Source organism: Carettochelys insculpta, chromosome 1, assembly GCF_033958435.1.
Source record: "Carettochelys insculpta isolate YL-2023 chromosome 1, ASM3395843v1, whole genome shotgun sequence".
Lineage (NCBI taxonomy): Eukaryota > Metazoa > Chordata > Testudines > Carettochelyidae > Carettochelys > Carettochelys insculpta.
Window position 1 is genome coordinate 238,536,143 of NC_134137.1, and position 21,597 is coordinate 238,557,739.

A 21,597-nucleotide genomic window follows, 5' to 3' on the forward strand; every position below is an offset into this window, starting at 1 on the left:
GAAAATATTGCCCTTATGTTATCTGGTAAATTCTCTCCGGCACCAGTCAGGTCCCAAGGGCGTTGGATGAGAACGTTTCTACCTGTAATAAAATTTCAGACACATTTATTTATTTATTGACTTTCATCTGCCAGCCTGCAAAGAAAACTTCCCCTTTCCTTGTATTCAATGTCCCCTCCTCTCAGCTAAACACTGATGCTAGATTTATAAACCATCCCTTGGTGTCTAGTTAAAGTTCAGTGGCAGAAGCCCGAATATGTTGCGCACGGTGATTAAACTAGAAGAAGGATAGTCCAGTCATAACCTTGAGAGCCTGGGGTGAGAGAGAGCTCAGGTGTGTTCCCAGGTTTGCCACAGAATTCCTGTGTGACCTTGGGCAATTCCCTTACCCTTCTTGTGCCTCAGTTCCCCATATGTAAAATAAGGATAACATCAATGCGCTGCTTTACAGAGGTGGCGTAAGGATATATACATTAGAGATTTTGAGGTGCCCATTGTTACCATGACAACAGCTGCCATTAGCATCTAATTTATAGGCAGAAAATATTTTGTCTTACTCAGCAAGAACTCCTGCAGTGACTGAAGTGACAGCATTGATTTCCTGTGAAGAGAATCCCAGGCAGTTTTCTGTGGCAAGAGAGGCAGGAGCTGTATCTCAAGGACTCTAGTGTGATGTATGAGAAGAACAAATGTGGTAGATTCTGGGTACTCAGGATCCACCTAGGGAAAAGATCAGATTGATATGAGATGAACTCCTTTTCCATTTTAATACATGTAGGCCCCATTCGTTGTTGCTCTAATACACTCACACTTCATTTAAAGCATCACCATGTCAGAATGGAAGCACTGTATCTCTTCTCCAAGCTGGTATATTTGCATAAGGTACAGGGGAACAGTGAATCAGGTCTATTAAATACATTTTTATTCAGAAAATTGACTTCAAAAACAGTATTATAGGGCTCCTTTGGTATTGCCCTTCAGTGATTTCTTGTATCAAATGTACTCAGTTTTTAGCAGGCTGCCGGCAAGCAGCAATCCAGCCAACAGCAGGAAGCAACAGTGGTGATTGGGAGAGACTGAAAATATGGTACAATTGTCAGAAAAGAAATGGGACACTTGCAGGAGGACTTACATACCAGACTGTCGCTTTAAAAATTGGATGGCTAGTCATGCTAGTTCTGCAGGGCCTAGAAGAGCTGAAAACTTCACTTACGCAGAAAAGGCAGGAGAAATGACTCCGAATGCCTGGAGCGAGCAGGTCTGCTGAGTAAAGTGGTGCAAGTCGTAGTCGCTTGTGTAGAGCACAGTCATGTTAACCACTCATGACAAAAGCCAAATCCAAATGCACATTCACTGGAACTCCTGCTTTACTCCTACAGGCTTGGCAGTGTGGGGGGAAAGTAGAAGTTTTGCCCTGTTCAAGAGTTGCTCACCTGGAAAGAGCACACAAGCCCTACTTGCTGGACTTGAGCATTGCAATGAAACGTAATGCCCTGAGAGTGGCCGAAGTGTGGATGGATGACTATAAATACATGGTTTATTTTGCATGGAATCTTCCTATTGAGGTGTGTATGTTTGTTCGGGTATTTAAAATTTGTTTCTTTCAGTTGAGATGCCCATCTTTATGGGAGCAAATGGCTAAAAGCTAAACTGGCCAAGAGATCATAATGAGGCCAGCTGTAGCTAACAGGCATTTGTGAACTCTGTCTCGTAGCCTACAGGCTATCCTGCTTACTTGCCTATAGATCTTTCCTCATATGTTTTTATGATTTTGATCATTTGTTTTCTTAATAGGTCTGTATTAGAGTTATTTTACACTGGTTTAGTTAATTAGATGTTAATGAAAACAAAATTGCTTGAATGAAAAAGCACCTATTCTCTCAATTAATTCATTAATACCGCCATAATATGTTATTCCGTAAGCATCCACCTTCTACAGTCATCCATACAGTCTTCCAGGCAAACAAAATCTTAATTGCTAATGCAAACAGTAATCAGAGATTTTTAAAAGCAGTAACAGAGAGGGAGCCATGCTAGTCTACATACTATCAATAGAAAAAAGCAGTCCAGTAGCCCTTTAAAGACCAACAAAATAATTTATTAGGTGATGAGCTTTCATGGGACAGACCCACTTCTTCAGACCATAGCCATACCAGAAGAGACTCAACATTTAAGACAGAGAGAACCAAAAGTAATCAAGGTTGACAAATCAGAAAAATTTATTATTATTATTATTATTATTGATCACCTTGATAATAATTTTTCTGATCTGGCAACCTTGATTATTATTTTCAGTTCTCTGTGCCTCAAATATTGAGTCTGTTCCGGTACGGCTGTGGTCTGAAGAAGTGGGTCTGTCCCACGAAAACTCATCACCTAATAAATTATTTTGTTAGTCTTTAAAGTGCTACTGGACTGCTTTTTTGTTCTAAAAGCAGATTTTAGAAATTCTTTATAACATTAAGAAGCAACAAAATGAGGGAGAGGAGAAGTCCATTTTCCCTTTTTTCTCTTTCCCACCCCTTCCTTTTTCAGGTCACTTTTAAAAGTAGTCTGAAAAAAATGTGGTATTTTTACAGAATCACGGAATAGACTATGGTGATGTTTCTTCCAGAAAGGAGCTGAGAGAAAAACTAAACTGTAAGAGCTTTGACTGGTACATAAAGAACGTTTATCCTAATTTAATACCTTTGACCAACATTGTTGCCTATGGAACAGTAAGTATTGTGCATGTCCACTGTACAGATGCATAGTTAGTATCTCCAGTACCATGAGGGTTGTTGAAGGCAGTTTCTTCTATATTCCTGATTAATCTAACCTGGGTTTCACGTGTGAATTGGTCATATTCAGATATTTTTTCCTAGCTGGTTTTAGAGATATTTAAAGTGAGCGTTGTATTTCTGTAAAACATTCTGCATTATGCTGTATCTGAACTGTGCCCACTGTTTACAAGTAGAAACAATAAAATAGCATATGAAGTTATTAGACACATTATTGCCCAACATAAGAATGCTCATAGAGCAGGGAAGCACAATGCATAAAATTCTCCCTGTGACTGTCTCCAGCATGCAAAAGAATATTATGCAGATACTCACAGAAAATAAAAGTTCAACAATGTACTCATTGTCCACTGTACTACTATAAATAAAGGGAGGACATTATCTTTTACTTCCCCATTTCAGAGTTGTTTTAATTTAGACTGGAACAATAATCATGAATATCCTGATAGAGGGGAAATTTTTAGCCAAAGAAGAGTAAAATATGAAGAATTTAAAAGAAACAATTATCAAATTAAAAACACTGCATCCATCATATTTTCAAAACTCCTCGGGCTGAGCTGGGCAAATGCAGATTCTGCTAAATGCACACTCAAATACATGCAACCCTTTGTTTTGTGTGTGATGAAACACAATTGTTTTAAAAAATTCAGTCAAATGCAAAATTTGTTTTGGTCATGTGAAAGGGTTGAACTCACATCTTATGGGTGTGCCTGCACTATCTCTTTGCTTACGATGGCTCTTTGATGACTCAGCCCTCTGACCAAATCACTTGTACTTGTTATCTTTGTACAAAATAAATCACACCGTTTCCTGGATACAAGGCCAACAGTGCCTCTCTTGGTGGCCTCTTTAATATCTCTCAAGTTTGTTCCCACTCTGGAATAGAGTGATGCCCCCAGGGCTTCATTCCTGGAGGCAGTATCTTCACCCGCTTAGGAACCTTCTGGTTCCATCTCTTTGGCTGTGTCACTGTAATCTAATTCACCCCTTCTGGGATGCCTTCAGTTCCTGTCCGCTTCCTCCAAGGGATAATGGGTGGTTTTGGCCTGAAAGGGGGCAGCCAAGCCCTCTACTCTGAGGCCTAGATAGCAGACGTCTGTTGTGTCCATTCCACTGCTGCTCTATTTCCCTGGGCCACGTTCCCCGCAGCTCTGTGCTGTCTTCACTCTTACCTCAGGGCTTTGTCCTGTTTGGGGTGAGCTCTGCACACTGAGCTGTCCACGGAATGGCTACTCTTTCAGGCAGTCAACCATCCAGTCTTCATTCCTCAAGCTCTACACAACTGCTGCTCTGTTCGGCAGTTCATTTCATATGGTTCTCTTGGCCCCTGTTTGGCTGCTGCTCCTGCAGTCACTTTAGCCTGCTTACAGGACCTCTCCACTGTCCTTTTTGCTGGAATGGGGTGTGACAGGACCTCAAGATCTCAGGGCCTAGTCCACCCCATCTCACACCTTTCTCCTCAGACAAATTTAAGGCTGGGGCATTTCCCCAAAACTGAGTCAATCCCCTGTTTACTGCAGTTCTCCCTCTGGCCTATCTCACACAAGAATAGTCCTTGTCTTGGTTTCTCAGGGTTTTCCTGCCTGGAGAGATTTGCCACTCTCACTGCAGTTGGTTAGGTTGTCTCTTCCAGGCCTCTGTGCCTGGAAAGATTTTTAAAAGTCTTCACCCCATTCAGTCGGGGTTTCCTCCCAGCACTTTGTATCCAGAGAGCTATTCACAGTAGTCTTTGGACTTTTTCTTAGGTTGTTTCTCTGCTAGAGCTCATTACCCATGTACCTCTCATGGTAATCTCTGCCCTTGATTCTCAGGGTCTCCTGCTCAGGTCTTTCTGCTTGAAGAGGGCTTGGCAGTCCATTGTGGGTCTGCTCCCTCAACTGTGTCTGCCTGGAGAGCTCTTCACAGTTCTCACCCTCTGAAACAGGGTTCCCTTTCCCCTGGGCTATTTTCCCGGAGAGCTATTAAAATCTTTACTTTTTTCCATCAGGGTTCCCTCACAGATCTGTTTTACCTGGAGAGAGGTTGGCCATCTCCCTTCTCCTGTTAGTCAGGGGTCCTTTCAGGACATTCAGGATTCCTTGTCCAGAGAGACTTGTCCATGGTTTAGGCTCTGCCCTGGCGACTCCGGGAGTCTCCCCCATGCCTTTCTTTCTGGAGAGCTGTCCCATTACTCCAGAAAGTCATGGTTCCTCTCAGACCGCTTTGTTTTTGTCTGAAGAGGTTTTCATTGTTCATGCTTTTGGGAAGCTCCTTCTGTTTGGAGCCAACTTTGCTCAAAAGTGACCAAAGCTACCCTTTAGCCTGTGTTCTTTAACCAAGGAAGAACTTCTTTCTTGGCTGACACTAGGAAAATAATTGGGTGCTTGACAATACCCCTGTCTTCCTCAGACAAATATGAGGTTACCACAACTTGTTGGACTCCTTTCTGTAGGGAGCCCATACATTGCTCATAGCTCTGCACAGTCATAATTTACCACGTGTGGCCCATTCAGATTGTCAACATCTTTTGCTGCATGTAGGTTGGTTAACAGAGATGGGATTTCCACAGAAATCCTTATTATGGTCTTCTGGGGTGTGTCTACACTTGCATTTCTCTTTCAAAAGAGGCATACAAATGAGGTAAATCGACAATGCAAATGAGGCATAAATTGCATATTTGACACCTCATTTGCATATTCTAATTTCAAAAGAGCTTCTTTTGAAAGAAGAAAGCCCGTGTAGATGCTGCTCTTTCGAAAGTAAACCCCGTCTTCAAAAGAATCCTTCTTCCCACTAAATAAAGGGAAGAAGGATTCTTTCGAAGATGGGGTTTACTTTCGAATGAGCAGCACCTACACTGGCTTTCTTCTTTTCAAAGAAGCTCTTTCGAAATTAGAACATGCAAATGAGGTGCTGAATGCACAAATTTATATCTCATTTGCATTTTTGATCTACCTCATTTGCGTACCTCTTTTGAAAGAGAAATGCAAGTGTAGACACACCCCTGATGTGGAGAGGAGTCCTTCTGGATGGATTTACATATACATCCTTTCACATTAAGAGTCTCTCTGTCTAGGTTGAGATTCCTTCCCAGGTTGCCAAAGTCCAGTGACTATACTGTTTCCCCCACTGTTTTCAGTATGTAGCCTGGCTACACCCGCTTGGGTTGTTTGTGCACTTACACTGTGGTGTGAACAATGTTTAGCATCTTAGGACCATATTTGCTCCCTTTTACCTCTGAGAAGAGTTCTTCTCATTAGCAGAGGTCTGGTCGTGGCCTCACTCAGTCACCACCTCTAGATTCTGGAATGTTAGAGCCATGGTTAGTCAGCTTCCTGCTTCAGCATGTAGATTTATACTTTGGACAAGGACCTCTTCTGTCTCTAGTTGCCTTGATCCTAACTGAACCTTGAGCATATTCTGGAGCCTAGACATCTCCTTTTCCAGCAGAAAGGATTGCTGTTCCCCCATCTCCTTCTCTACTCTGAAGCAGGCCATCTTTTACTCCCACTTTACTGCTTGTCTGAAGATCCTGCTCCTGCATAAAGCAGATCTCTTCTACCTCTTGCTGGTATTGACGACCTGGGTCTGTAGTTGCAGGATCTTGGCCCAGTTCTGAACGACAATAGCAACCTTCTCTTCCAGCTCACTGCAGTTCCTTATTGCACAGGTTTCCTGTGTAGCTGAGGGGGCTATGAACATTATTGCAGCCTCCGTAGTGCATGGGATCTTGCTTCTTCATTAGACTGCTACCTGCTGCTTTGAGCAGGTCTTTGGATGCCTTGCCCATCAGCTAGCCCACTGGTATCCAGACAAGCCTGCTGGCACTCTGTCTCTGTGCTCACCATCTTATTGTGATTTTCCAGACATATCTCAGTGCCTTGGTCCTGCCCACCTACAGAGATGGGGACCATTTGTTTGGTCTCCGTCTCTAGCTCCTTCTCCTGTTTGGTAAGAAGATTCTCTAAGGACTGCCAGGCCCTTTCTAGACCCAGTTTCTGTTGTTGGCTTTCTTTCACTGCTCTGCTCAACGAGAGGGTTTCTCTCTCTTGCTCCTGTACCTCCATTTTGGTACAGGCCTACTGGTCTCTGCAGTAGGCAGAGTATTTTCTCTCCAATGTGAGTAGATGATTCAGTTTCTTCTCTCTGCCTCTTAGGCTGGAGACTTCTTCCTCCATATCTCAGTTTGGCTTACCTACTTCACAGGCTTCCAGCCCACTGTCTCCCTAATTCGTGGGGTCTTGCTCACAAGATGGATGCATTTGGCTATCCTTGGACACTTATTTACATTCCATGGCCAGGACCAATTTTATCTTCTCAAGATTGGATGTAATCTGCTCAGTCTCTTCCAGTTTTTCAGACGGCACTTTCACTGCCTTTAAACATGCTCATTCAGTGCCTTGGATTCTGGGTCTCATAAGCCTTCAGGCTGTTATTTAGTCCACCCTACAGAGCATTCATCTGATTCTGCATGTTGTAGAGGTGTCTGGCCCCCAACACAGAACCCTGTATCAGTTCCAGCAACACCATAAGTACATTCCCCTTGTTCTCTTCCCTCTGGACAGAGACTGGAGGCTGGATCTTGCTGTCAAAGAAAGAGATGTTGAAGCTCCAAGACTGTGTTTCCATTTCTACTGCATGAAACACAGCCTTGCTTTCTTCTCCAGCCCAAGCTTTCCAATTACAAGGCAGCCTGGGCCTACACTAATACAGAGCCGCCTTCCCAACTTACACTTTTGATTGTGTCAATACCTTCTTATGTGGCCTATTTCCCCATAATGGGAACAAATTGTTCCCTGGCTCTGTTGCATGTGCGGTGAGCTCTCTACACTGAGCTCTCCACAGCACTGGTGCTCTTCCATCCAGATAGCCTATCCTCCAGTCTTCTCTTCTTGAGGTTTACACAGCAACTAACCGCTGTTCTGTTCTGTAGTTCCTTTTATATGGCCCTCTTGGCCATTGACTGGCTGCTTCCACTAAAACCACTCCAGTCTACTGGGAGGATCTCTCTATTACTCTCTTTCTCAGGTGGGCTGTGGCAGGACCACAAGGCTTCCACCGGTGGGTCTCAGTGCCTAGTCCACACCATCACAGGTCAAAAATACACCTCCAGAAATTTCCGTGGAAAAGACCGAACCCCTTCTGTTAGCAACGCAACTGTGATGCAGTTTTTATGGCACTGCTATTTGATTATAGTGTGTCAGTGAAAATCTGTGTTCTAGCACTGAGGTGTTATCTACATTATTGAGCCTTTGCCTGAACCCCTAAGGGAGATGTTCCTTACAGTGATAGAATGAGTTCTTTTGCCAGTGTAGATAAGCTGCTTCCCTCAGTGGCATTAGCTAAGCTAAGTACTCTTTGGTCAGAATAGTTGTGTCCGCACAGCGCAATCTGCTGGAATAGCTACTTTGGCTGCTGGATGTGATTATTTTTTTGTTATTTAGAACTATGACAGCAAAACTTCGTAGTGTAGAAAGAGCTCAGGTTTTTTCTCTGATGTAAAGGCACTAGAAAAGCATTTAGATTTGCATCTCATGTTTTCCTGGGATGAAGTCAACTCTAAAACTGTCTTGTGGTTTCTTCTTCTAAATCCATTATGTGCTCTCCTTTTAGTTCGGCTCTGGGGCAGATCTGAAAACTGGTATAGGTCTGAGTAAAGCCTATAAAAACAGTGGTGGAAACAGCTAGATGTGATAATTATTCAATGTCTCAATTTGTTTCTTTTATCTCTATAGATGAAAAACACTATAAATGAGAACATCTGCATAGATCAAGGCCCTGTCCCTGGAAACACTCCAATAATGTATGGCTGTCATGCTTACTCACCACAGGTAGCACAAACAAGTTATTTCACTGCAATCAGAAATCATCTGTCAGCCTTTGATGTGTATTCTTTGCTAGACAATGAAATAGACTCCTTAAAATTGTTCTTCATGTGCTATCCTTTAGGAAGACTAAATTTTACTTTAAAATGGCAAATCAGAAATGAATGGCAGGAAATTCATAGATTTTAAGGTCAGAGGGACCATCATGATCTGCATGATTGCCTGCTAGGGCAGATTCCTTCCTGGTCTAAATACCTTAAGTGAGTTACATCTTTAGGTGGGAGGTGACCTCACTTGCCACCTTCCCTTCCTCCACACATAGATTGGGAATCATTGTGGGCATTGGTTTCAGCCAAGAGGCAAAGGATTGAACAGGATGCAGAGTGACCTCTTCACTTCTTGTTCTACCACTAGGAGGGAATTGAGTGATTATAGTTCCACCATAATAATCTACCTCTTTTCCATGACCAGAAGTGAATAGGAATGAGGTCACAGCCCTAGAGGGTCAAACTGGCTTTGGTTTAGCTTCCATGACATCAGTGAATTTGGCCCCATTTACCTGATGTTAGTCAGTTTCACAAATGTCTGGTATCCTCCTTTGGGATTTCATCAGTGTCTTAGCTCACCTCCTCCACTGTAATGTTCCCTTTCAGCATTTGTTTTACCTCAGCACTGGAGAAATATATATAGGAGGCCTACGATCTCGACAGAATACGGTAGATCGGTGCCTAACTGACCCTGCCACAGGGGACCTCCCATTTATAGAGCAATGTAAGGAGGCTGTGAAAAAGGGACTGAACATGCACTGGGAGTTTAATCAGGTAAGTGAGTTTCTGTGTCCCTATGTTTCAATGGCATCTTTCATCCTAAAGGAGCCTCAAATGTTTTACACACAAGAGGATACATTTTTATATGGGGAAACCTCATCTATAGGATTTTCACATACAAGTCAAGGCACCAAGTTGAAATAATTGGAAACAGCAGGGGTCTACTTCTCAGGGATCTGGACCTAGCTAACCCAAACTCTGTTTATCTTTCACTGTCCCAACAAAACACCCAGTATCCTTAGGGACAACACAGTAGGACAGACCCAGACTCTGACCATCACACACTGGGATCAGGACGTTCTCAGCAGCAGGAGCCTATCTGTGGAACCGTTTGTGAGGGGAGTGAAGAGTGATGTGATAAAACCTTCACCCAGGGAAGACAATTATTACAAAGGCAAAACAGTCCTACCTAAGCAAAGCCATATGCCTTTGCTCTAGAAAAATACCTTTTGATTTAGGATTCGAGTTCCTTAATTTTGAACAGTACTTAAGTACTTCAGTGGTAGTTGGCAGAAAATCATTAGATAGACAGATCCAAGGTCTGATCATAGGGCCTCCCTCTGCTTCTTTTGGATCTGGTCTCAGACACTCTGGGCAGATACCACTGAGATGGGTGGTATAAGAATATAGGCAGGGAGGGGGAGAAGAGCCTGGTGGAAATTTGACAGCTTCTTGGCAGAGGGAACTGAGGCCAGTCAGTACTCAGGCCAACCTGTCTTTGCTCCCCAGAGTTTTCCTACAAAAGTTCTGTAGTTGCCAGCCTCTTATCACCATCACCTTCACTCCCCACCAAGCTAACCTGCTCCCAGGGTAAAATATTTTGAAACATTGTGGACCACCCACCTCAGATTTGCTGGAATATTTCAAAAGAGTGTGTCTACAAATAAATGCCATTTCCACAAAAGTGGCATGCTAATACAGGGATCGAAATATGCTAATGAGGCACGGATGCAAATTCCCTGTGCCTCATTAGTATAACATTACATGATTTGGAGTCCGGAAGACTGTTCTTCTGGACTCCAAAATGCCGTTTAGAAGCGCAGCCCTGGGAGGATGGGGGGGGCTTCCGGAAGGAAGTCCTCCTTCTGGAGAACCCTTCTTCCCAAAAATTTTCAGGAAGAAGGGGCCTCCAGAAGACGGACTTCCTTCCAGAAGCCCCCTGGCGCCCGCACTTCTACATGGCGTTTTGGAGTCCGGAAGAGTGGTCTTCCGGACTCCAAATCACATGACATTATGCTAATGAGGCACAGGGAATTTGCTTCTGTGCCTCATTAGTATATTTCGCTCCCTGTATTAGTGTGCCACTTCCAAAGGAAGTGGCCTGTGTAGAAATGCCCAAAATGTGTATTGAAATAGCGCTCAGCTTTTCTGAAATAGAGCTCCACACACAATAGAGCCTATTTCGGATTAGAGCTACTGGAAACATTATAGCTTATTTCAAAATAGCCTGTATTCCCTCTATTCCCTGTCTATATAGCACCTATTCTGAAATATCTATTTTGGAATAGACACTACTCCTCATAGAATGAGGCTTACAGAATGTGAAATCAGCCATCCACTATTTCAATATGATTTCAAAATAGCAGTTTTGCTGTGTAGACGCTCACAAAGTTATTTTGGAATAGTGGCTGTTATTCCAAAATATCTTTGCTGTGTGTGCACACCCTTAGGGACAAAGAGATTTATTAGGCCATAAGCTTTTGTAGGTAAAGCACACTTCATCAGAGGGGTTGGAGTGGAAATTACCTCAGTAGGAGTATATATTAGAATAACAAAAGAAGTACTAGTCAAGTGTAGGACCAGCGTTAATGAATCTAAGCAAGTCAGCATTGGTGTGTCTCCTTTGTAGCATTGTTGTAGGGATCTGAATATCAAGGCTACGTCTACACGTGCACGCTACATCAAAATAGCTTATTTCGATGTGGCGACATCGAAATAAGCTATTTCGATGAATAACGTCTACACGTCCTCCAGGGCTGGCAACGTCGATGTTCAACTTCGACGTTGGGCAGCACCACATCGAAATAGGCGCTGTGAGGGAATGTCTACACACCAAAGTAGCACACATCGAAATAAGGGTGCCAGGAACAGCTGCAGACAGGGTCACAGGGTGGACTCAACAGCAAGCCGCTCCCTTAAAGGGCCCCTCCCAGACACAGTTGCACTAAACAACACAAGATCCACAGAGCCGACAACTGGTTGCAGACCCTGTGCATGCAGCATGGATCCCCAGCTGCTGCAGCAGCAGCCAGAAGCCCTGGGCTAAGGGCTGCTGCACACAGTGACCATAGATCCCCGCAGGGGCTGGAGAGAGAGCGTCTCTCAACCCCTCAGCTGATGGCTGCCATGCCGGACCTCGCTATTTCGATGTTGCGGGATGCGGATCGTCTACACGTGCCCTACTTCGACGTTCTACTTCGAAGTAGGGCGCTATTCCCATCCCCTCATGGGGTTAGCGACTTCGACGTCTCGCCGCCTAACGTCGATTTCAACTTCGAAATAGTGCCCAACACGTGTAGCCATGACGGGCACTATTTCGAAGCTGGCGCTGTTACTTCAAAGTAGCATTCATGTGTAGACACGGCCCAAGAGTGTTAACCTGTTAAGATCCTTATTCAATTCTAAATTGATTTCCTGCACTTTACAAGTATGTCTTTTTGGCACTCAGTTCTCAAATGCTTGTCTCATGCTTCTTTTATTTTGTAGGGATCATCTGTAATAAACAAGAAAACTAAGAGATGCCTTGAAATTGTAAGGGACAATCCCTCTTCATCTTACAGACTTGTAATACAGAGCTGCACTGGACAAAAATGGAATATGCAACACACAGTTAATGGCTGGGGCAAGAAAGAGGCTCTAAAATAGCTTATTTATTTCAACGAACTTTGTCTTTTAAGTATTGACTCTAGGAAGTGGGGAAGTTGGGATGACTAGGAAAACATATTGTTAAGAGGTTTCCAAAGAAAGGAAAAACTTCTGTTAAAAAAAAGTGCTGCAGCGTTTTTTTCTCTGTTGTTAGGTACATTATACAACGGAGATTATCTCAGGTAGACACTAAAACATTTTGGGGAACACATTACTGGTGTGGAGGAATGCATGATCTGAACTATGGGAGAATATGGGCACATAAACTGGAGGGTGATGGACACATGTTCCATGGGTAGACAGTTTTTGATAAATTGCTAGTCAGTGAGGGCAACTAGAACCAAAGACTGGATGAGAGAAGATTGATTCTGTGTAGACCACTCGGGAGAGTTTAAAATTTCTGTGGCAGAGGGTAAATTAAGGAAATGCAAACAGAGATGTTATAAAGGATGTTAGAAAGTAATTATTCTCCAGATCTGAAGAAGTGGGTCTGTCCCATGAAAACTTGTCACCTAATAAATAATATTGTTTGTCTTTAAGCTGCTGAAGGACTGCTTTTTTGTTTTGTGAAGATACAGACAAAACTCACAGAGCATCTACACACAAAATGTGTTTTATGGACAGAAACCGTTGACAAAAAAACATGTAGATGCTCCCTGGGGCACTTTTGTTGACAGAGCAGATCAAAAGATTGATACGCTTTTATGTGTAGACACGATCTGTTGACAGAAGTTTTGTTGTAACATCTCTTCTGACAATAACTTCAATAGACAGATGCTTTTAGTGTAGATTATAAAGAATGTGTTATTCTGAGGTGTCCAGCACCTTGTTCCTGTTGACTTTACTTAGAAAGACAGGTGTTCATGACCTCTCAAAGTCACAACTAAGGTATTGGTTTCTTCAAGAGAGGGAGCCTAATTAAGCCTCCCAAATAAGTGGACCGTTTTCTTAAAAATGTTGAGCTCCCAGTGAAATCAATGATTTACTTGTAATGACTCCTCCTTCTTTTGAAAATCTTAGTTGAGGCCTTTAAATGATGCCTCTATCCTGCCTTTTATGTTCAAGGGGCCATCAGCGAATGTGAAATCAGCTTGGTCTTCATATGCTCATCTAATCTGTTAACCCGTGCAGCCCTGGATTAGTGATTTAGTGGCTTCTGGGAGCTCTTTGTCAAAACCCTGCTGCCAAGTTGAGGTGAAGGGTCAGGTGACTTGCCTGCCCTCAATAGTGTGACTCCCATTCAGTGGATACTGCCAAACCATCTTTGTCATAAGAGACACATGCTTGGGGTTCATAAAACTACTTCTGAAAATGGAAACAGAAAATGTTTGCTTTTCAAATGGACCAATGGATTACTCCAGATTGTAGGTGTTTTCCAAGTATTCTTGCAACAGAATTTTTGTTATACCCATTTTCTCTTCTCTTTTCTATATACTGGCCCATTTTTCAGAAATACAGTAAAGGACAGTTCAGTAGGTTTGTTTGACACATGCAGTTGCCACCCTTTTTGGATAGGGAATGAGTAAATGTATTTGAATAAGTGGTTTCCATATTTCCTCATCCCAGTACACAATGTTGATTTCAATGTAATTGGGCTCCCCTGTCAGGTGTGGATGTGTTCTGTAGACAGAGGTTCTGTTGAGAAATATCTGTCGATCTGGGCTTGCGCTGGCCACACCCATGGCTGCTGCAGCTTCTGCAGCACGTCATCTCTGCTGTCTTTCTCCTCCTCCTCCTTGAGCCTGACCCCTCCCATGAGGAGGATGCCATCATCGCTGCCACCTTACTGCGATGGCACCCGCACTCCTGAGTCACCAGGAGTTTCTGGTGCTACACCACCCACTCGGACTGGTGGGACAGGCTGGTGATGGGCAAGTGGGATGACCAGTGCTGGCACCAGAATTTCTGAATGTGGAAGGACACTTTTCTGGAGCTATGTGCTTGGCTCACCCCCAGCCTCCTCAGGGAGGACACCCACCTCTGGCTCGCCATCTCCCTGGAGAAGAGGATAGCCATTGCACTCTGGAAGCTGGCTACCCTCAACGGATACCAATCCATCAGGAACCAGTTTGGTGTGGGGAGGTCCACTGTTGGCACCATCCTCATGCAGGTAAGGCACTCCCAGGCTGCAGGACCTGTCCAGGGGGGGTGAGGTCTTGGCCTAGGGGGACCTTCGGGAAGCCTGGTGTGTGACAGGGCAATGGGAAGGGGGGAAGCCCCATCCCCAGGGCACTGTGCTGTCCCACCCCCTCACAGCTCTGCTGCACAGCGGGTGACCTCCCAGGACGGGCCTGAAGGTCTGGGGTGGGCCAAAGGGGATGGGTATCACCCAGAGGCCAAGGGCCCAACCATCCCAGTCCCTCACACATGTGCCCCACCTCCTCCCACCATAGGTCATGAGGGCCATCAACTCTCTGATGCTGTGGAGGCTCATCTGCCTGGACAATGTAGATGCTGCAGTGGCTGAATTTGAGGCCCTGGAGTTCCACCACTACTTTGAGGCCATTGATGGGACCTACATTCCTATCTGTGCCCTGGTCCACAGTACAGCATGCTTCATCAATAGGGAGGGATACCTAGGGTGTCGTGCTGCAGGCCCTGGTGGGTGGACCACTGTGGGCACTTCATCGCTGTGTACGTTGGGCGGCCCAGCCAGACACATGATGCAAGGGTGTTACAGAACTCCGGCCTCTTCTGGAGGATGGAGAAGGGCACCTTTGTCCCATGCCAGGTGTTCTTCCTTTGGGATATAGACATGCCTCTTTGCACGGCGAGGCACGCCACCTACCCTCTATTGCCCTGGTTCATGAAGCCCTATACTGGACACCTGGACCTCACCCAGGAACTCTTTGAAAGGCATGCCTCAACCAGGCCTGTTTGCTCATGAAGCATGAATTTGGTCATCTAAAGGCCTGGTTCAGTGATTTACTCACACTCCTGGACATTGGGAGGGCAATGTACCTCCAGTAGTGGGGACCTGCCATGCCTTCCACAATCTTCTGGAAGGGAAGGGGGAGGCCTTGCTCCTGCCGGTGGGCCCGCCTGCTGGCTGTGCCTGTGAGGATCTTGGTGCAGCCCCAATTCACCCAGTCCAATGAGACTGGCTGTGCATCGGAGAGGCCCAGCAGAAGCTGTTCTCCCAGGCACCACAATAACCTTCTCCCCGCCTCGGGAGCACACCTTGTGGGGGTTTTAGGATAGCTGCCCCACCCCATGCCCCCCTTGGCCCCTCCCTTCACCCACCCTTCCCTTCATGGCCCCTCCCCAACAATGTGTGTGCAAAAAGACAAGAAAAAGAACTGTGCACAGAGTGACAAAGTGCAGTTGTGGTGAACTATGTACAGTGTGGTTGGGGCTTGGGACAGGGGGTGGCAGGCCTCATTATAGGCAAGGGGTTGTGGCCTGGCCCTGCAGGGGAGCAGGAACTCTAGCTGTCCTGGCCATGGGATCCCCTCCCGCCGCATGTTCGGGGTCCCCATCGGGGTTAAGCAGGGGCTGGTGGTGCAGGGAGGTGTGGGCAGGGAGGGGCTGTGGCAGGGTCAGGCTCTGCTGTGGGGTCAGGCATGGCTAGGGGAGTGGGGAGGGCCTGTGGGGCAGAGGTGTGGCTGGGGACAGGATCCATCGACTGAGGTCCAGGAAAGCAGGGGGGAGGCCTGGTGGTGGGGAAGGTTGGCAGGAGGAGGGAGTGGGGGCAGCTGGGAGAGGAGGAGCGATGAGTGGGCAGAGGGAGACGGTGCAGTTGGCTGGGACAGTAGGTCCCACCAGCCAGCAGTGGCACTGTCCAGGCAGGACATCAGCTGGTCCCATGCCCATGCCTGCCACTCCCAGTCCTGTGCTCACTAAGCCTCTTCAGCTCACAGCCACTGCTTCATGATGTCGGCGACCTGCCCAAGGGCCCCCTGGTCCTCCTTGCCCTGGTGATGAGCCTTCCATCCACGGGGTTGCCCACACCACCATGGACCTGCCCTGCTCCATGGTGTCGGTGGTCCTGTGGGGGAGCTCAGCTCCGACTCTGGTTCCATGCCCAGCTCCGGCTCTGGCTCATTCTGGGGGATGGCTGGCCCTGGCAAAGAGATGGAGCCATCCCGCCCCACTGCCAGTCCAGCTGGAGGGGAGACAAGGAGGTGAGATAACTCCTTCCCTCCACATGGCTCATGGGGCCCTCCCACTCCCTTCACCCACCACATGAATGCAGCCAGAGGCACTGTCTATGGGTATGGGTGTTGCCTGTGTCTTGCAGGCATGCCTGAAAGCATGAGGTCTATGGTCCCTGGTAGTTTGTCTGGGGTTGGGCCCTTTCCCATGTGGTTAGCCCATCCCCAGACATGTCAGGGACAGGCAGGCTCCCCTCTCCGTCCCACCCCTGGGTCCCTGGGGCCCTGTCAGTCTCCCACGGTGCTGTCAGTGGGCCAGGGCCTGTGCCCTGCAGCTGTGTGGTCAGACTGGGTGGACCATGGTGCCTTGAGCACATGTGCAGGTGCTGGGTTCAAGCGTGGGATCCCGCCAAAACTGACCTGGTGGGGATTGTGGCATGCCCACCCTTGCCTACTCCCCCTGGCCCCCAGGTGTGTATTCTATGGGGTACTCACAAGCACAGACCTTGAAAAGGTCTAGTGAGGCCCTAGAGGTGTCCTGGCTGGAGGAGAAGCCTGACTCCAGGCTGATGACCAGGGTCCCTTCACTGGCTAGGGAGTCAGTGTTGCCCTTGCCATCAGGCTGCTCTGTCCAGGAAGCTCATGGGACTGGAGGTGTCCTCTGCCCTAAGGAGCTTGTATAGCTCACAATAATAGGGGAAGCTGGGCCATCATGTCCCTGAGTGATGGACATCATCCCAAGCCCAGGGATAGCCCTGCTGGAGTTCTTTGATTTTTGCCTGGACCTGCTCCATGGCTCGCGCCAGGTGTCCTCAGTCTGCCAGGATTGTAGTGACCCAGCTGTAGCCTGATGTTCCTCCTCTTGGCAGCCAGGTCCAGCAGGACTGTCTCCTCAGCCCAGAGGCTGATCAGGTCTTGGATCTCAGGGTCCGTCCAGGATGGGTCACACCTCCTCCTGGCCAGGGGTGTGTTCTGGGGCTCCTCTCCCTGCTCCTTGGTGGGCTGGGTAGTGCCATTGCCGTGGAGTGGCTGCTGGGAGTGGCTCTGAGCAGGCTGCAGGCACGCACACTGGTTGGACTGCTCACACACTTCCTTCTTCTTAGTATGGGGTTTCCAGGGCACCGTACCTTTAAGGGTGGCTGAAGGAGCAGAGCATAGAGTTCTGCTTGTGGTGGACAGCGTGTCTCCTGGCTCCAGGTGGCCGATGCCATGGAGGACTTCTCTGTCGACAGAAGAGCATCTTCACTATTTTTTTTTGATGACAGAATCTGTCAACAGAGGCACTATGCCTCATACGAGCAAGAGAGAGAACTGCTGGGAAAACTGCTGTGTTCAGTCGACAGATTCTAGACAGTTTGTAGTGTGGACACTCCCTAGCTTGATTGTTCATGCATGGAAATTCTATCCAGAGATATTCTTTAGTACGGATTGAATTATTTAAGATTTTTACTTTATTTGATTCTATGCTGCCTTTCATATATGGTGCCACTCCCCCACCAGCAGTGGGTCTGTCCCATGAAAGCTCATCAATGAATAGATCATTTTGTTAGTCTTTTTCACATTTTGGCCGTGTCTGTGCTAGCCCCAAACTTCTAAATGGCCACGCAAATGGCCATTTTGAAGTTTACTAATGAAGCGCTGAAATGCATATTCAGCGCTTCATTAGCATGCGGGCGGCCGCGGCGCTTCAAAATTGACGCGGCACGCCGCCGTGCGGCTCGTCCAGACGGGGCTCCTTTTCGAAAGGACCCCACCTACTTCAAAGTCCCCTTATTCCCATGAGCAGATAGGAAGAAAGGGACTTTGAAGTAGGCGGGGTCCTTTCGAAAAGGAGCCCCGTTGGGACGAGCTGCACGACGGCGAGCCGCGTCAATTTCGAAGTGCCGTGGCCGCCCGCGTGCTAATGAAGCGCTGAATATGCATTTCAGCACTTCATTAGTAAACTTCGAAATGGCCATTTGCATGGCCATTTTGAAGTTTGGGGCTAGTGTAGACGTAGCCTTCTGCTTCTTTGGTTTGTTATAGTCCTAGTCTGTCATTCCTATTTGTACTCTCATATTATTACATTCCATTGATTATTTATTCCCCATCCGCCACGTTTCTACAATCTCTATTATCTCACTATAGTCATGTAATGCCAGGCACCGCAGTTCATGCCAACTTTGAGTTTGTACTGGGATTGCCTTGTTTGCACCCTTATCTGGCTATTGTTTGTTTCTTGAAATGATAAAGGCACCAAGGTAAAATTTTTAGTTTTAACCATTTATTCTCTACTAGACCATTTCGGTTAGTATGTGTTGTTGTTTGGCCTCCACATTTGGTCCCCTTCTTTACTCAGGTTTGGTGCCTTCTTTACTTTGGTTCTCTTTTAGCAGGAGGGTGGGAAAGGTAAAGGACAAGGAACTGGCTAATCTCCCTGGCAACAGAGGGTTATATAAGGCCAACACTTCAATCAGACAGGGCTGTCCATTCTAGAGTCAGTCAATGAGCCTGCACAGGGGTAGCTCACCTACTGGTAGGCTAGTACCATTGTCATCTTCAGATACTTGTTATCCTGGTACATTATTTGTAATATCCTGATGGAGCTTATTTCCACTCCGGACAGCAGCCCATCAGCCGTCCCTCTCAGGTCCAGGATCTACATACTGGTACTTAGGATGTGCAGGAAAGAAGGAAGAACAGCTTGAAGAAACTCTACATATTTCCATCTCCAGAATCTGCCCCCACCCACACCAGTGTCTCATGCTCCTGTCCTGCCAGTGCAGTGTATTCCTCCTGGCAGTGTAGAGATGGGACAGTGCAACCCCTGAGATCTTGATCTGCTGCCTATTTATCATGGCTTCCACCCCACTGTGTAGTTTCATCTTGTTAATGTACTTTGCTTTCACCTCAACTTTTTTCAGCTCTTAGTTATGGAACAGGGAGTTATGAAAACTAGTAAAACCCCAGGACAGGGTTAATAGAATTGGTGACCATGCTGGGCACCCCCTCACCCTTTCTCTGATTGTTATTTATTATTGACTCCTACTGTTAATCAGCAATTTAGGTGTTGCATAGGTGGGATAGCACTCTGGGGGCTTGTCTACACTACCACCTTCCTTTAAAGGAAGGATGGTAATTAGGGTGTTGGGAGTTTACTAATGAAGCGCTGCCCTGCATAGGCAGCACTTCATTAAGCAAATTCCCCCCCGTGGCATCTTCAAAGTTTTAAGCTTCAAAGTATCGGCACGCGTCTAGCCGCAGCTCACCCCCTGGTACTTCGAAGTGCTGGGGCAACTTCAAAGTCCCTTTACTCCTGAAAACTTTGAGGAGTAAAGGGACTTTGAAGTTGCCCCGGCACTTCGAGGTACCAGCGGGTGAGGGGCAGCTGGACTTCGAAGTTGCCGTGGGGGGAATTTGCTTAATGAAGTGCTGCCTACGCACCGCAGCAGTTCATTAGTAAACTCCCAACACCCTAATTACCAGCCTCCCTTCGAAGGAAGGCGGTAGTGTAGACAAGCCCTGGGTGTGCTGGGGGTTACCAGGGGGTAGGCTTTGTGTACCAGTAGCTAGGTTGTTGTTGCATCCTGCTCTGGCCTATGTGCTGCAAGCTCTCTGCCTACCTTATACTAGGGAGGCCTACCAGCTTGTGTGCCAGGGATGGTTGTTAAGCCACCTAGCCTGCTTGGCCTGAACCTTGTCCAGGAGGGGTGGTTTAAGGACAGCCTTGTGTGTGCTGTAACAGGGAAAGGACTACCCTTCTCCCCTTGGTGTGGCTTGTGTGGACCCTTGAGTGTATGGCAACCCAGGGCTTGCAGCAGTCTTGGTCTGCTGGTATGAAGCTTGGGAAAGTCTTGAGGTGTATTGGGAGGGCAAGCCAGTAAACTTCACCCAGCTGCAGGGTAGACTGCCATCCAGCCCAGTCTTGCAGATGGTGGCAGCACTGTGATTTTTAGGAGCAGGTCCAGTCTGTCTGGACTTAGTGGTGGGACTTAACCCAGCCTGCAAATCAATACCATCACTGGGAAAGCCAACAGCTTCCAGCACACATTGGCCACTGTTGGATGCATTTTGATGGCTACTCCTAGCAGAGAGGTCACCCATAGTGGGCTCTGAGTCCTAGGTCCTCCATTAGTGTGGGAGGACAGTGTGTCACAGAGATGAGCACAGGGACGTACGAAGCCTCAGGTCAGCTCCTGCAGCCAATGCAATTTCACTTTAATATTGTGTTCATTTATTTGGGAAAGAAAAGCCCCCTGAGCAGTGGATCTGCTTGAGGAGAGGGACCCATTCACCTCCCTGTCACAGCAATGGGAGAAATTTGCCCAAGAGAAGCCCAGACCCAATAAGAAAGTTGAAAAGAGGGCTTTAAGATATGGATAGTACTAGGTTTGTGTAGAGCTAGACAAGCTTGGTGCTGCACAGGCATCAAAAGTATTCAAGTTAGAAAACCAGGTCAAAGCCTAAGGAATGGAAATTGACAACTTGAATAGCAGGGTGGAGGGTCTTGAGCCTGAGAAGGGGACAGACTTGTCCCAGATAAGTCTTGCAGAGCTCTCAGGGCAGGACCTTCTATGAACTTCTGTGAAAGACAGAAAAAGAACTCCACTAATTTAGGTACCCAGCAAGAGGAGTGGCAGGCTGCCCCTCGTGTACTTAAGAAGGAAGTGCGTTCAATCCAGAGCCAACAGGCGGCACACTCTGATTTCCGGTAGTGAATTGAGGCACCAATGAAAGCAACAGTGCACCAGAGCTCCTTGGTACAGACCATCGCCAGAAACATAAGACAGATACAAGCAGCAGTCTCAGCGGCTCACTAGCAACTCAGTTCCATTGTGAGTCTTTTACACAATCATGGGCAAGACAGGCAGTTATGAGACAGTTGTCAGCACCACCCAAAGAGAGTTGCCAGGAGGAAACTAAGAGATCAATAGCCCCTATTGCTAGCACTAGGATCAAGTTATGGACCAGGGTCAACTTGAGCAATGGTGACCAGACATGAAAGTAAAGCTTACATGCCTAAACAAGATGGAGCAGCAGGCAAAACTGTGGGGCTCTTAACACAGGAGACAGATTAGTGGGTGAATGCCCATAGTCTTTCTGGCATTGACAAGGAAGACATTGCCTCCCTTACACATGAATGCATGACAGGGGAAGACTTCAGTGCCCTTCCTGGATATCTGCAAGCATCCAAAGTTGATGCCTGCCTGCAGCTGCATGAGGGAGTCCTCAGTCTTATTTCTCATAC

At 46.8% G+C, this 21,597-nt stretch overlaps 1 protein-coding gene across 1 annotated transcript in view; it reads left to right on the plus strand.

Moving 5' to 3' along the window:
* Positions 1 to 12,778, plus strand: part of GALNT8 (polypeptide N-acetylgalactosaminyltransferase 8) — a 62,718-nt gene extending 49,940 nt beyond the window's left edge. Inside the window, exons 7-11 of the mRNA XM_074983656.1 lie at positions 1,380 to 1,565; positions 2,580 to 2,717; positions 8,495 to 8,590; positions 9,238 to 9,405; positions 12,118 to 12,778. Coding sequence (XP_074839757.1) covers positions 1,380 to 1,565; positions 2,580 to 2,717; positions 8,495 to 8,590; positions 9,238 to 9,405; positions 12,118 to 12,276 — 747 coding nt within the window. The 3' untranslated portion in view covers positions 12,277 to 12,778. The remainder of the gene's footprint in view (positions 1 to 1,379; positions 1,566 to 2,579; positions 2,718 to 8,494; positions 8,591 to 9,237; positions 9,406 to 12,117) is intronic.
* Positions 12,779 to 21,597: the final 8,819 nt, after the last annotated feature.